Genomic DNA, 15,191 nt, shown 5'->3' with positions numbered 1-15,191 from the left:
TTTCCACATTAGCGCAAACACAAGCAAATCTGTCTCATCCTCATAACAATTGCTTACTATTCCACATCCATGCACCAGGGTTTGTCCAACCACTCCAATCTCATGGAACATTCCAACTGTTCTCTCTCTCTCTCTCTCTCATATATATATATATATATATATATATATATATATATATATATATGCCTTTGCATACTTGAAAAACATACCCATAGAATAAATTCCTGCCAGTAGCAAACATACCAACTAAATAGGATATACAGTTTAAATTTATAAACAATATCCAAATACCCTCTAAAAACCATTGCATCCCATTATATAACCAACCGGAGTGCAATGAGAAGATCTGCTTTCTCCCAGTGTTAGCAACACTTGGCACTATTACTTTTTTTTTTTTGCCAAAATTTATGTTTCATTAAAATTATATTTTCAAATTATAAATAATTTTTAATCTGCTTATAGGTCATTTTTTGTCTATTTTCTGGAATCACCTAGTCAAAGCCTTTGCCCAATTTAGGGTGATTTATAATCTTGTGAGTCTCTGAAGAGCAGAACGAGGGGGCTCAATGAGACTGGAATCGGCAGAGACGTGCATTCTCTGCTCCCCAGGGAAAGGCTGACAGTTCTCTGATCCTGTGTATCAGGGAGAAAAAGAAACCCTCTAGTGAAGCCATGAGAATGACCAAGAAGGCGTGGAGGACTCAGTGACAGGAGCAGCATCTCCTTTGCCCAACATCCTTCCAGATCCGTCCTGTCGGACCCCTGCTTCCCCGCTGTTGAAACCCCATCCTTCTCAGCATGTCTCACGTTTACAGTCATCCTCCAAAAATGTCACCTTCGGGAGACATATTCCGAATACCCAGTGAAAAAAAGGAAACTCTATCAATGAGCACCATCTTTGTGCCATTAGACGATTTTCACTTTTTTTTTTTCCTGACAGTAACCCGGTTAGGTAGATATTATGTTCATTTTACAGAAGAAAAAAAAAAAAAGCCCAGAGATGCCAAGCAACTTGCCTAAAGCCACACAGTACATAATTAGTTTAGCTGAGAGTTGAATCCAAGTCTCTAAGACAACCAATCACATGCGCTCTACCACACAAAGTGAAGGGTGCTAAACATCAATAATTGATCTTTTAATGTCTGCGTTCCTTTCCTCCCACAAGCAGGTGAGCCAACGTCCTCTAGGATGTGTAAAGACTTATTAGAAAGGAAAGGTACATTTGCTTAGAGCCTGGCAGCTGGCTTGATGAATACACAGTTCATCTGGGGCTTTGCCAAGGTGGGGTTGTGCAGGTCTGTGGCTTGCTTTCCACAGACCAGCCATCCCTTAGCTGGCATTTCCCAGCACTCTTGGGTGCAGATCTTGGCTGCACTGTTTTCTTTTGGTGTGTCCTAGGACAGCATTCCCCTTCTCTGAGCCTGTTTTGCATGGTTACAACCTCACAGAGGAGTTGTGGGGACATCTGGGTTATCGTGGTCACTTAGGTAAACCAAAGGCACGTCCTGGAAATTGGTATCTACAGACTGATGTTCCAGCTTCTCAAGAGCTTGCTCCCATGACCTAGAGAGAGCCATCAGACTGCTTAGATTCAAGTGGAAAAATTAAGCCCAGCCTTACCCTAGGCAAGGGGCAGGGGGCCTCGTTCAGCCAGCATTTCCTGCTGCCCGCCATACGCCAGGACTAAGGGTACAAAGATGAGACAGAGCCAGGACCCTCAGGCCTAGTAGGAAAAGCTCCTCAGTGCTGACCCAGCACCAAGTCTCCATCAATCCATCCACCTCCCCATTTCTGCTGCCACCATCCTAGAACCCACCACCACCATCCCCTTCATGAGCACAGCAGTAACCTTCTAGCTGATCTCCTGCCCCCCACTCTTTTCTTCCACCATACATGGCCAGGGCTGGGAGGTTGGTGGTACTGCAGGAAACCCAGTAGCCTCTGTTTTGGGGACATTTCTCTGGTGCTGCCTCATTTGGAAGATGGATTGGAGAAAAGAGGAAGAAGAGACCAGGAGACAAAGCATGAGTCCCTTGGCCCTAGGGTGGCCCACTGCAGCCAGAGGAATCTTCCTAAAATAGAAATCTGATCCTGTTACTCTCTTCTTTAAGCCTCTTCAGAAAAATGCACGGGGCCCCTCATGAGCTGGTGCCCACCCCACATCATCTCCCAAGTCTCTCCCCCTCCCTCAGCTGACCCAGCCAACCCAACCTCCGGACTGTTCCTCCCATTCCCTCAGTGTCTGTCCACATGCTGGTCCCTCTGCCTCCTACTCCCGTTACCAACCCATCCTCCATCTCTCAGCCAGGGCTCCTTCCTCAGAAGGACCTCCCCTGACCATCCTGCCATCATAATTTAACCCCCTTAAGTCTTTTTTTTTTTTTTTTTTTTTTTTTTTGCGGTACGCGGGCCTCTCACTGCTGTGGCCTCTCTTGTTGCGGAGCACAGGCTCCGGACGCACAGGCTCAGCGGCCATGGCTCACGGGCCCAGCCGCTCCGCGGGATGTGGGATCTTCCCGGACGGGGGGCACGAACCCATGTCCTCTGAATCGGCAGGCGGACTCCCAACCACTGCGCCGCCAGGGAAGCCCAATCCCCTTGAGTCTTAGCGTCTCTTAACAATACAGCACCTTATTCTTTCCTTAATAGCCCTTCTTGCAGTTTGCATCTCTGTATTTCTATTTGTGTGCCGGCTTGTTTGAAGTCCCTCTGCCCGCAGCGGCCATGCCTGACTTTTCATGGCTGTATATGCATAGCTTAGCATAGGGCCTGGCACGTAGAAGTGCCCAATAGACATGCTGGATGAGAGAGTGAGTACCTTCCAGTGTAATAAGTATAACCTTAGCTATAATTATGGGTGGTCAGGGAAGGTATCCAGGAGAGCTGCCATCTGAACTGGGCTTAGAAAGATGAGCACTGGCTTATCAGACAGGCAAAGAGGCAAGGAGAGCATTCTGGGCAGAAAGAATGGCGTGGGCAAAGAGGAGGGAGCAAGAAATACCCTGGAGAGTGTAGAAAATTCCAGGGCGGGGTTTCTCAACCTCAGCACTGTTGACATTTTGAGCAGGGCAATTCTTTTTTTAGGGGGGTGGGGGGGTGGAATTTTGTGCATTGTGGGATATTCAGCAGTATTCCTGGCCCAAAACATCCCTCCTCCTATTGTCACAACTAAAAATGTCTGCCAAATGTCTCTCTGTGCGGAAAAGTCACCCCTGGTTGAAAACCACGGCTCTAGGTTAGTTCTGACATGCTGGTGTTCAAGGTACAAAGTGAGGAGTGATAGGAATGGAAGCCAGTGGGGCAGATAATGGAGGACCTGGAGTGCCAAGGTCAGGATTTGAGGACTGTACCCTGTGCGGGTGACTGGACAGGCTTTCCCTGGGAGAAGGACTGGTCACAACTCCAGAGGCACTACTGCAGGTGTGCTGTGGATGATTGATTAACGTGATAGAAGAGGTGGGGAAACAACCACGAGGCCAGCCAATCTCATCTCCTAAGGCATGCACAGTCCCGCTAGCACTGGGTAGAGAAGGAGCCCTGGAGGCCATGACATTCTCTCTGCAGGATTGCCCCAGGCCCCACCTGCATGTCCAGGAGAGCTCAAGAAGAAGCCATCGCCGTAGATGAGGGAATGCGGAGTTTGAGGAAGCACTGCCTGGGGATGGGAGGCTTCTCATTATCGAAGGTAGCACGGTGCAGAGGGGAAAGCTGTGGTGTCAGGTGCACCGGGGTTCCAACCCCAGCTCTTCCACTCTCCCTGTGAAGCTTGGACAAGTCACTCCATTGATCTGAGCCTCAGTTTCCCCAGCAGTGAAATGGGTGCACTAACACTCACCTCACAGGGGTGCTGGGAAGATTAACTGAAACGACAGCTATGAATGCCCTGCATGGCCCATTCCTGGCCCAGAGCAAAGGTTTCAGACATGCTCATCCTCACTGTTTAGCCTCCAAAACCTTTTCCCCAGAAACTCGCATTCCATACTAAAGAGTATGTAGTGAACAAGATAATTGTCAGTATTACACACCAAGCACACTCCGTATTTTACATTTTCAAGAGGAAAACCCATGATGTAACATTGGGGTTAAATATACTTCTTTCTGATAACCTTTTTAGCTTCAAACCCTCACCATCTGGCTGGACATAGTGAGAGAGCTGACAACTGTGTCAGAACTCACCTTGCCTTCTCTACAGCCCCTTGAGGTTGAGTCCCCCCTCTACCCACAAGGAGGCTGAGGCTGAGGCAGTTAGAGAACCTCACTCAAGTCCTCAGCCAAGGTAGGCTCATAAAAGGTAGAGCACTGAACCCCCCAAGAGAGGGGCTTCCGAGTCTGTGCTGGTAAACACAACACTGCTCTCAGCATTTGGCTTCTTGAGTGGAATTTACTGTTAACACATCTGTTCTAATGTCAGGGGAAAAAACCTGGCTTACTCTTATAAATATTATAAAATCTAAATCCTAGCACAGAAAACTCACAGGAGTTGAGCTGAGGCTGGTGACGGAGCTCTTGCTAGAGTCCAAGTTTGGGGACTCCCAGACCAGCTGGCTCCCTATTCCTGCTGAGGTGGAAGGTTCTAGAAGAGCGCTGCCTGGGCTCTGGGTTCTCCAGATTTTGCCAGGAGGCTTACCAACTCTGCGCTTTGGGAAGTGACTTTACCAATCCATGCCTGAGTTTTATCGTCTTTAAAAACTGGATCAAAGTAGCAACTCCCTTATTAGGTCCTATTAACTATTGAAAGGATGAAAGAACATTGTGTGTGTGTGTGTGTGTGTGTACTTGTGATTTACAACATCAACTAGCATTTAAGAAGCACATGAAAATGATAATTTTTATTCTCTTATGGTTAGTTTTGTGCCAAGCACTTTATTTATAAGACCACATCTAACTTTGCCCCAACCACTGTGAAGTAGGTGTGATCCTCCCCACGTCATGGAGGAGAACACTGAGGTTCGCCTGGTACAAAGACTTTATCATGAACATCAGAGTGAGTCTGTGATGTGCCCCTGTGGCAATGTGTCCCTTTAGGGATTTGCATCTTACAGGATACTTTGGTTTGCTTTCCATGCATGCAAGTCCACAATGTATTATCTTCGGGCTTTGGGACATCTGGACCAGATACTCAGTGGTTATCAGGTGTGTCTCCTCTCTCAAGGAAAGAAAGAAGCCCTTGGAGGTGGGAAATGGGGTGGGGAGTAAGGGGAGACAGAGGCCATGATATCTCTGGATGACCCGCAGATGTGTGTAGAGCTAAGAGGAGAAGTGAGCTCACCCCAATCACTTTTCCTTGCATACCTGTCAGGGACATAGAGATCTTCGAGACTGTAAAGGGTAAAGATTCTTCCTGAAACTTCACGAAACCTTGAGAGAATATTCCCTCTGCTTCTCCTCAATCTCCATTACATCTGGGATCAAATTCCAGCATTGCCACTTACTCCTTCCGTGAATTTGGATAACTACCCAAATTTCTCTGGTCCTTCACCTTTTGCCCACAAATGTGGATGTATAATCCCTGGGTAATGTGCATCTAGCACAGTGGCGCTCAACTTTGGCTACACACAGGAGTCACCTGGGAAGACTTAATTAATAGTGACACCTGGGTCTCACCCCCAGAGATTCTGATACAATTGCTCTGGTACAGATATCAGGATTTTCAAAGGCTCCCCGGGTGACTCTAATATGCAAGTCAAAAACTGAGAACCTCTGCTGTACAGGTAGCCAATACCCAATTAATACTGTTCCTTCACATTTCTTTAGTGCTAACTGCCTGTTCAAATTTTATTTTCAAAAGGTTTTACCAGTTTCTCAGAATGGCTCAAGGATTCTTTATTTCTGCCACCCTTATGCACATTTTCATACTGACAACCTCTGCACTTTCAAAACAGATGACTCAACCCTTAGCCAATCAGCCAGGACGTCTATCTAGCTTTGGCTCCTCTTCTGTTCATTGGATAGAGCCAATTGGTTAAGACACACAATGCTCTCCTGGAGATGCCGATGAGAAAATCAAACAAATGGAATGATCCATTGTTCACTCTTCAGCAAGGGAACCTCATCATTTGCCTCCAAACCTCTCTCTCATGGTAGGTAAAAGCTCACATTGTAAAACCCCAAGTTCTCTCAGATGGATCTTAAACAATATCCTTTCTCCCACCTATGTCCGTGGGATAACTCCACCACTTTTGTATAATTGCTCACCTCCATTCCTCATGGACTACTCCCATGTCAGGAGATGTGCCATCAGCCAGCCACTCATTTCCAGCCACGCCTCCGCCAAAGACACTCTACTTCAGTCATGCTATTTCCCAAAAGCTCTCCATCATTTGCATATGTGTGCCCTTTGCCTTAAATGCCTTTTCCTCCAATGGTCTACCCGGGAGGTTTTTACTCACCTTTAAAAGCCAAATTCAAATATTCTCCTCTGCAGCTTACCTAATCTGTCCTCCCAGTCCCCTCTCTGCCACAACAGAGTCTAGTTTTTTCCACTCCTATGCTCTCACAATCTTTGTAATGCTCAGGCACTGCATTTACCATGATGCTTTATATTAATTTAAGCGTTATACTGAATAGGGATTTCGTAATGTGTCTTTTTATAACCAACTTGCAGCATAGCAATGGGGCCTTAGGAGGCGCAAACTAAACGCCTGCTGGACTGCATCCAAGTCTCTGTCCTCAAATCTGTAGCAGTCAATTTTTGAAACACCTTCCCAAAATAATCAAGACAATTTTCTCTTTCATCATCTAGAAGCTTATTAGTATTCATCTACTATGATGGAACTTTTAAGAGGAAAGATTATTTTCTTGCCCATGTATGTATATGTGAACAAAAAAATGAATAAACACTTACCATAAATCTGAAATAACGTAAGAGATGTCATGTCTCTGGAAGGAATAACTACATTTTACAAGAAAGGGAATGTATTTGGCTGATGAGGGAATGAAAGGGTTTGGGGGAGGTGGAATTTTTTGCTGCTTTATTTCCTGGGAAGGGGGGAGCATGGGGGGGCTGATGAGGAAAAGAGCACCTGCTTTACCTTTTCCGGAGCAGGTAGCTGTAAGTGATTAACCTCCAAGGGAGTGATGAGAGGGACGGTCTGGAAGCCATCCTCAACCGAAGGCGGCTTGGTTCCCTTCTCACTGGGGTTACTGTTCAGCTTCACCATCCTTACGCCTTTCTTCCCAGACCTAAGGCAAGCAGTGGGATTCTAGTTACAGTGGGAAGTGAGGCAGGAAAACAGAGGGCTGACGACAGAGAAAATAGCGCTGTCCTCAACAGTTCCACTCCAGCAGCTTCAGTGTACAGATCAGTCATCGATCTTCTGCTAGATTTCCTGACATGATTCCCATCATCCAGTAAAACTTCTTTAATCATCCAGATATGCCACCTACCCACGGCACTTAAGAGCTTTCAAATTTGAGAAACTCAAGGAAAATCCTAGGCTCACGTACAAAATATACAATCTTAAAAAAATATCCAAGACACTAGAGCTAACATAATCATATAATCTCAGTGGAAAGCTTATTCTTAGTGCAAAAATAAATCCTATTATTCTGGGTCACCCTGCAGTATGATAAATTTCACCTTACCATCTTGGTTGCTATTTTATTATGTGGTTGTTTTTTTCCATTAATCTCCCCAAAATACAATAAATACACTCAATGCCCCTATGTGTAGTGTACCCTTTGACTCAATATGTAGGTTGTACAGGAGATACAATTTCCTAAAACAAAAAAGGTTTGGCTTGAACCTGATCCTGTTATTCAGCCATGGAATGCCTCCATTTCCTCAATAGCAAAGGGCCTTTTTTTTTTTTTTTTTTTTGGTTCCATGGAAAGTTAGCAATCCCCATATTGCAAGATTGCCAACTAAATAAACAAATCACATTTATTTCTTTCCAGCTCCCTTGGAAGTGAAACGGTGATCCCACCCCAGCCCCAGAAGCCCAGCACAACTGAATTTTTCTTGTCAACCCTGCTGATGGAATGTTATTAGACAAAATAGGGTTGTTGTGGGAGTGAAAGGGAAAGGGTTGGAGGACATTGGGGAGTGGTTTATAGCAAAAACAAATGCCTACTTACTGCGCTGCACTCTTGAGGGGTCAGAGCAGATTCAAGCCAATTTGAAGAGGAGGAGGACGGCCAGGAGTCCTCCCTCCTCAGCCGGAGCTTGTGGTGCTGAAAGGACAGCGCCTTGCGTGCGTCTGGAGTGAGAGCTTCTGAGAGCGAGGCGCAAGCGAGCGGGCTCCTCGCAGCTGTCTGCCTGCTTGCTCGCTCGCTCGCTCGCGCCCCCTCCCACCGGGAAACGGGCTCCCACACCATCTGTCATCTGGCACCACCTGCTGTTTCTCATGCATGGCCACAACCACAGGATGGAACAAAATGGTTTCAAAAAAGTGGGAGGGATTCTGGCCATAAAAAATAAAAAATTAATACGCACCATATTATAAGCAATCCTTGAGCCTTTAGAAAAACTGGAGAAGGAGGCACATTCATTAGGAGAACGGACCACTCCTAAGATCTTCCAGAACAATATCATGAAACAGAATTGTTCAGGACCTGCATCGTGCTCTGACCTGTGTAAGGAGAGAAGGAGAACTAATATTCATTATCTCCCATGCAGTGGGGACTTTTCCAGGCTCTTTCAGACTATTTCCCTCATTTGCAAATGGTGATTTCTAAGAGTACCTACATGATGGGGTTAGTGTGAGGTGTGAATGTGATAACTTGGGGAAAGCATTTAGCTCAGAGCAGGGTGCTTGGCAAGCAATGCATAAACATAAGCTCCTATTCTCACAATGCTACTGTCATCATGCAGGTCAGCTAAGGTCACAGAACTGGTATAGCACCAGGAACTGGGATTTGAGCCCCGATCCATTGCTGTGAAAGTCTGTATGCAGTCCATGACATTACGGGGCTTCCAGGTTGGTGTGTGGAATCAGAGAGGGCAAAGTCCTAGTGTCAGCTCTACGAAATTCTGGCTGTGGGGATCTTAGACATTTTGCATTCACTCTCCAAGCCTCCATTTCTTTATCTCTGATAATAACACCTCCCTTGTAGACTGGTTGTGAATATGAGAAGAGATTGCACTCAAGGAAACCCCTTTTAGTTCAGGGACAGGGATCTGAATGGCTGAATTGTTTCATCTCTGGGGGTTGCTCTTACATGCTCTTCAAATCCTCCGAGGTCAAGGCTGTTTCCACTGGTTTCTCCCAGCTGTGTCCAAATCACATTCGGCCATTCATTCCCAGCTGCAGTGCTGTTTATGAGGCACTTCATGAGGTCTTGGCATTAGTAGTAGCATCCCCTTTCACTTTCAAAAGTATCCTGGCTTGCACGATAAAGTATTTGGTCACCTTAGTTGGTGTTCACATGCTGAGCCTATAGTCTCCTAGCTAACAGGCCAGGAGAAAACATATACATTACCTGTACTGCTTAGGAATGAAATGCGTGTGTGTGTCTGTAAAAAGAGAGAGATGCTTCTGAGACAATAGAGGCTCTACTACATCAGAGCTGCGTAGGGCACTTCTGTTAATAGAGGTATGCATATATATGAGAAGGAGGTGTTCCAACAAATGTTAGTCCCCCACTCCCTGCTTTTCCAAAGACCTGGAGGATTTTCAGGTGTAGGCATTGACTAAGGACAACAAAATGTAGACAGCTACATGGAAACAATTGTGAACACTTGTATTTGTTTCTATTATTGCTGCCTCCAAAGGAAAAGGGAAGTCCCTTCAACACCACTTGTGATTGATTCACAAGCAGAAACTGTGCCTTTAATAACTCTAAGCCACAGGTCCTGAGAGTTTAGTAAGGTCCAGGATAAGGGCCTGTCTCATGGAAATGGAAAATCCAGGCTTCCTTATATGTGAGGACAGGAGAGAGGGTGCAGAAAGAAACAGGGGGCCAGAGTGATGTGGAGAAGCCCCTTGTTGAAGAGTTATATTGAGAAGTGCTAAATATAGTAGACTATTATTCTCCTGTAGAGCTCTGGAAAAGATGTTTGACAACGGAAAACAAAAATTATGATATTTTCTGATGAGGTTCTCCAAGTATGTAGACGTAGATGTAATATATTAGACAACTGCAACATAATAAGTGAAGGATAAAGGGACCAATCTGGTGGTAATATATATTCCACTTGAAGTGGTAAAATACTGATTCCAACTAAACTGTGAAAACTTAATTATGCTATTGTAATCGCTAGTATAACCAAAAATATACTGAGATAAAGTCCAAAATGTGATATATAAATTTAAATGGAATACTAAAAAAAGTTCAAATAGCCCAAAAGAAGGCAGAAAATGGAAAACAGAGAAACAACAACAAAAAAAAGAGAGAACAAGCAGAAAACAAATAATGAAATAGTAGACTTAAATTCAAACATACCAATAATTACATTAAGTGTAAGTGGTCTAAAAAAACCAAATAAAAAGAAGAGTTTGTCAAAATGAAGGAAAAGCATGAACCAAATATATATTGTCAACAAGAAACGCACTTCAAATAAAATGATATAGGCAGGATAAAAGTACTGGCTCAGACTTTCAGCTCAAAGGAAGACAAGGTGTAACTCTCTTCTGTCCTCCCACCTCTGGGTTCATCTGACACTAGCTGCCTCTGTCATGCCACCCAAGTGTGACCTCAATGAGATCAAAGTCCTGAACCTCAGGTACATCTGTGAGGAAGTCAGTGCCACGTCTTCCCTGGCCCCCAAAATCATCCTGCTGGATCTGTCTCCAAAAAATGTTAGTGATGACATCACCAAGACAACTGGTTACTGGAAGGGTCTAAGGATTATAGAGAAACCATTCAGAACAAAGAGGCCCAGATTGAGGTAGTACATTCTGCCTCTGCTCTGACCACCAAAGTCCTCAAGGAACCACCCAGAGACAGAAAGAAGCAGACAAACAGTAAGCACAGTGGAAATATCACTTTTGATGAGATTGTTAACATTGCTTGACAGATGCAGCACTGATCTTTAGCTAGAGAACTCTCTAGAAACATTAAAGAGGTTCTGGGGACTGACTGGTCAATGCGCTGTGATTTGATGGCCTTCATCCTCATGGCATCATAGATGACATCAACAATGGTACAGTAGAATGCACAGCCAGTTAAAAACTACAAAGGAAAATATTTCTCTAAAGGATTATTTGAAAACAACAAAAAAAAAGGTAATGAGATGGAAGAAGACGCATCATGATAATGCTAAGCAAAAGAAAGCTGGAGTAACTATGTTATTATCAGACAAAGTAGACTTCAGAGCAAAGAAAATTACCAGAGATAAAGAGGGACGTTACATGGGCTGAAAGGGTCAATTGACTAAGAAGACATAGCAATCCTAAATGTGCATGAACTTAATAACAAAGCTTCAAAATACATGAAGCAAAAACTGACAGAACTGAAAGGAGAAATGGACAGGTTCACAATTGTAGTTGAAGACTCAAACACTCCTATCTCCTTAATTGAAAAAACAAATTAAAAATCAGCAAGGCTATAGAACAGAGTTTCTCAACTTCAGAACTATTAACATTTTGGACTGAATAATTATTTCTTGTGGGGGACATGGGCTGTTCTGTGGACTGTAAGATGTTTAGCAGCATTCCTGGTCTCTACTACTACGTGTCAGCCGCATCTTCCCCCAAGTTGTGACAATCAAAAATATCTCCAGACATTGACAAATGTCCCCTGAGAAAGAAGGGCAAAACCACTACCGGTTGAAAACCACTGTTATAGAAGAACTGAACAACATCATCAACCAACTGGATCTAATTGACATGTATAGAAAACTCCACCCAACTACAGAATAATATATATTATTTTTAATTGAACTTGGAACACTTACTAGGATAGACTATATCCTGAGTTACCAAGATATACTATAACCTGAGTTATAAAACAAGCCTGAACACAGTTTTTCAAATTGAAAATTATATAAAGAATGTCCTCTGACCATAATAGAATTAGACCTGAAATCAATGACAGAATGATAATGGGCAAGTCTCCAAACACTTGGAAATTAAACAGCAAACTTTGAAATAATCCATGTGTCAAAGAGAAAGTCTCAAAGGAAATTTAAAAATGTTTTGCACTGAACAGAAATGAAAATATGAGATATAAAAATTTGGGGAGGCTTCCCTGGTGGTGCAGTGGTTGAGAGCCCGCCTGCCGATGCAGGGGACACGGGTTCGTGTCCCGGTCTGGGAAGATCCCACATGCCGCGGAGCGGCTGGGGCCGTGAGCCATGGCCGCTGAGCCTGCGCGTCCGGAGCCTGTGCTCCGCAACAGGAGAGGCCACAGCAGCGAGAGGCCCGCGTACCGCAAAAAAAAAAAAAAATTTGGGGAGTGCAGCTAAAATGGTGCTTAGAGGAGACTTTACAGCATTAAGTGTGTATAACATAAGATAATAAAGGTCTCAGATCAATAATCTAAGCCATCACCCAGAAAAAAAGAAGAGCAAAATAAACCCAAAACAAGCAGAAGGAAAGAAATAATAAAGAGCAAAAATCAATAAAATTGAAAGCAGAAAAAACAATACAGCAAATCAATGAAACCAAAAGCTGGTTCTTTGACAAATTAATAAATCAGATAAACTTCTTGAAAAACTGACAAAGAAAAAAGAGAGAAAATACAAATTACCAATATCATGAATGCAAGAGGGAATAACACTACAAAGCATACAGACATTAAAAGGATAATAAAGGAATAATACAAACAGCTCTATGTACATAAGTTTGATGAACTAATTTAAATGGACCAATTCCTCAAACACCATAAATTACCAAAACTCACCTGAGATGAAAGTATAACATGAATAGTCCTAACTATTAAGGAAATTGAATTTGTAGTTAAAAATCTTCCAGAAAAAACAAATCTCCAGAAAAAAACAGACAAAGACAGTACAAGACAAGAAAACTACAATTCAATATACCTCATGAACATAGGTGCAAAAATCGTCAACAAAATATTAGAAAATCAAATCCATCATTAGACAAAAAAAATGAAACACCATGAGCAAGTGGGCTTTACCATGGGGATGCAATTCAATAGAAAATGATTTTAATAAAATTTAACATTCATTCGTAATAAAAACTCTCAGAAAATTGTGAATAGAGGGGAAGTGCCCCAACCTGTTAAAGGGCATAAGAAAGAAAGAGATAAAGGCAGGAAGGCAGGCAGGAAGAAAGGAAGAAAGAAGGGAGGGAGAAGGGAGGGAAGAAGGGAGGAAGAAAGGAAGAAGAAGAAAGAGAAGGAGGGAGGGAGGAAGGGAAGAAGGAAGGAAGGAAGGAAAGAAGGAAGGAAGGAAGGAAGGAAAGAAAGAATGAAGGAAGAAGAGGGAGGGAGGAAGGGAGAGAGAAAGAAAGAAGGAAAGAAGGAAGGGAGGGAGCGAGGGAGGGAGGGAGAAAAGAAGAGAGAGAAAGAAAGAAAGAAAGAGAAAGAAAGAAAGAAAGGGAGAAAGGAAAGAAAGAAAGAAAGAGAGAGAGAGAGGAAGGAACAAAGGAAGGAAAGAAAGAAAAGAAAAGCTAATGTCATAATTAATGGTGAAAGACTGAATGTCTTTCTCCCAAGATCTAGAACAAGCAGGCAAGAATGTCCATTCTCACTACTCCTAGTCAACAGCATACCTGGAAGTACTAGACATTGCAATAATGCAAGAAAAATAAATAAGAGGTAAACAGATTGGACAGGAAGAAATAAAATTATCCTTACTTGCAGACAATATGATTATTTACATAGAAAATTCCAAGAAATCTATTTTTTAATTCCTGGGACTAAATGTAAATCTAAATCTCTAGTGTAGCAAAGTTGCAGACACATGGATGTATGCAACTTAATATTTCTGTATTTTAGCAGTGAACAATTAGAAACCAAAAGGTTTTTAAGATATCATTTAAAATATTGTCCCCAAATGAAACACTTAGGTATAAATCTAGCAAAATATGTACCAAATCTGAATGGGGAAAACTATGAAATACTTATGAAAGACCTCAAATACGTAAATAACTGAAGACATACCACATTCATGAATTGGAGCAGTCAACATAATAAAGATGTCAACTCTAAAAATTTATTTATGGATTAATTTTCTATTATAATCTTCAGTAGCAATTTTTGTAAGTAAATCTAGATCATTCTAAAATATATATGATAAAAAAAACAAACAACCCAATCCAAAAATGGGCAGAAGACCTAAATAGACATTTCTCCAAAGAAGATATACAGATTGCCAACAAGCACATGAAAAGATGCTCAACATCACTAATCATTAGAGAAATGCAAATCGAAACTACAATGAGGTATCACCTCACACCAGTCAGAATGGCCATCATCAAAAAATCTACAAACAACAAATGCTGGAGAGGGTGTGGAGAAAAGGGAATACTCTTGCACTGTTGGTGGGAATGTAAATTGATACAGCCACTATGGAGAACAGTATGGAGGTTCCTTAAAAAACTAAAAATAGAACTACCATATGACCCAGCAATCCCACTACTGGGCATATACCCTGAGAAAACCATGATTCAAAAAGAGTCATGTACCACCATGTTCATTACTGCTCTATTTACAATAGCTAGGACATGGAAGCAACCTAAGTGTCCATCGACAGATGAATGGACAAAGAAGATGTGGCACATATATACAATGGAACACTACTCAGCCATAAAAAGAAACAAAATTGACTTATTTACAGTGAGGTGGATGGACCTAGAGTCTGTCATACAGAGTGAAGTAAGTCAGAAAGAGAAAATCAAATACTGTGTGCTAACACATATATATGGAATCTAAAAAAGATTCTGAAGAACTTAGGGCAGGACAGGAATAAAGACACAGACGTAGAGAATGGACTTGAGGACACGGGGAGGGGGAAGGGTAAGCTGGGACGAAGTGAGAGAGTGGCATGGACATATATACACTACCAAATGTAAAGTAGATAACTAGTGGGAAGCAGCCGCATAGCACAGGGAGATCAGCTTGGTGCTTTGTGACCACCTAGAGGGGTGGGATATGGAGGGTGGGAGGGAGACGCAAGAGGGAGGAGATATGGGGATATATGTATATGTATACTGATTCACTTTGTTATAAAGCAGAAGCTAATACATCATTGTAAAGCAATTATACTCCAATAAAGTTGTTTTTAAAAAAGTAAAATAAAATTTAAAATAAATTTTAAAAAATAATAAGAAAAATATAAAACATAA

At 42.7% G+C, this 15,191-nt stretch overlaps 1 protein-coding gene and 1 pseudogene across 1 annotated transcript in view; one reads left to right on the top strand and one right to left on the bottom strand.

Moving 5' to 3' along the window:
- NSG2 (neuronal vesicle trafficking associated 2) overlaps positions 1-7,182 on the bottom strand; it is a 59,051-nt gene extending 51,869 nt beyond the window's left edge. The window contains exon 1 of the mRNA XM_022595091.2: positions 7,032-7,182. Coding sequence (XP_022450799.1) covers positions 7,032-7,160 — 129 coding nt within the window. The 5' untranslated portion in view covers positions 7,161-7,182. The remainder of the gene's footprint in view (positions 1-7,031) is intronic.
- Positions 7,183-9,465: 2,283 nt separating this feature from the next.
- On the top strand, positions 9,466-11,109 carry LOC111185549 (large ribosomal subunit protein uL11 pseudogene; annotated as a pseudogene).
- Positions 11,110-15,191: the final 4,082 nt, after the last annotated feature.

Source organism: Delphinapterus leucas, chromosome 3, assembly GCF_059928025.1.
Source record: "Delphinapterus leucas isolate spDelLeu-1000000601 "Yukka" chromosome 3, BTC_Dleu_Yukka2, whole genome shotgun sequence".
In the NCBI taxonomy this organism is placed as follows: Eukaryota; Metazoa; Chordata; class Mammalia; order Artiodactyla; family Monodontidae; genus Delphinapterus; species Delphinapterus leucas.
The sequence above is the reverse complement of the archived record's forward strand: the minus strand, read 5'-3'. Positions and strand labels throughout refer to the sequence as shown.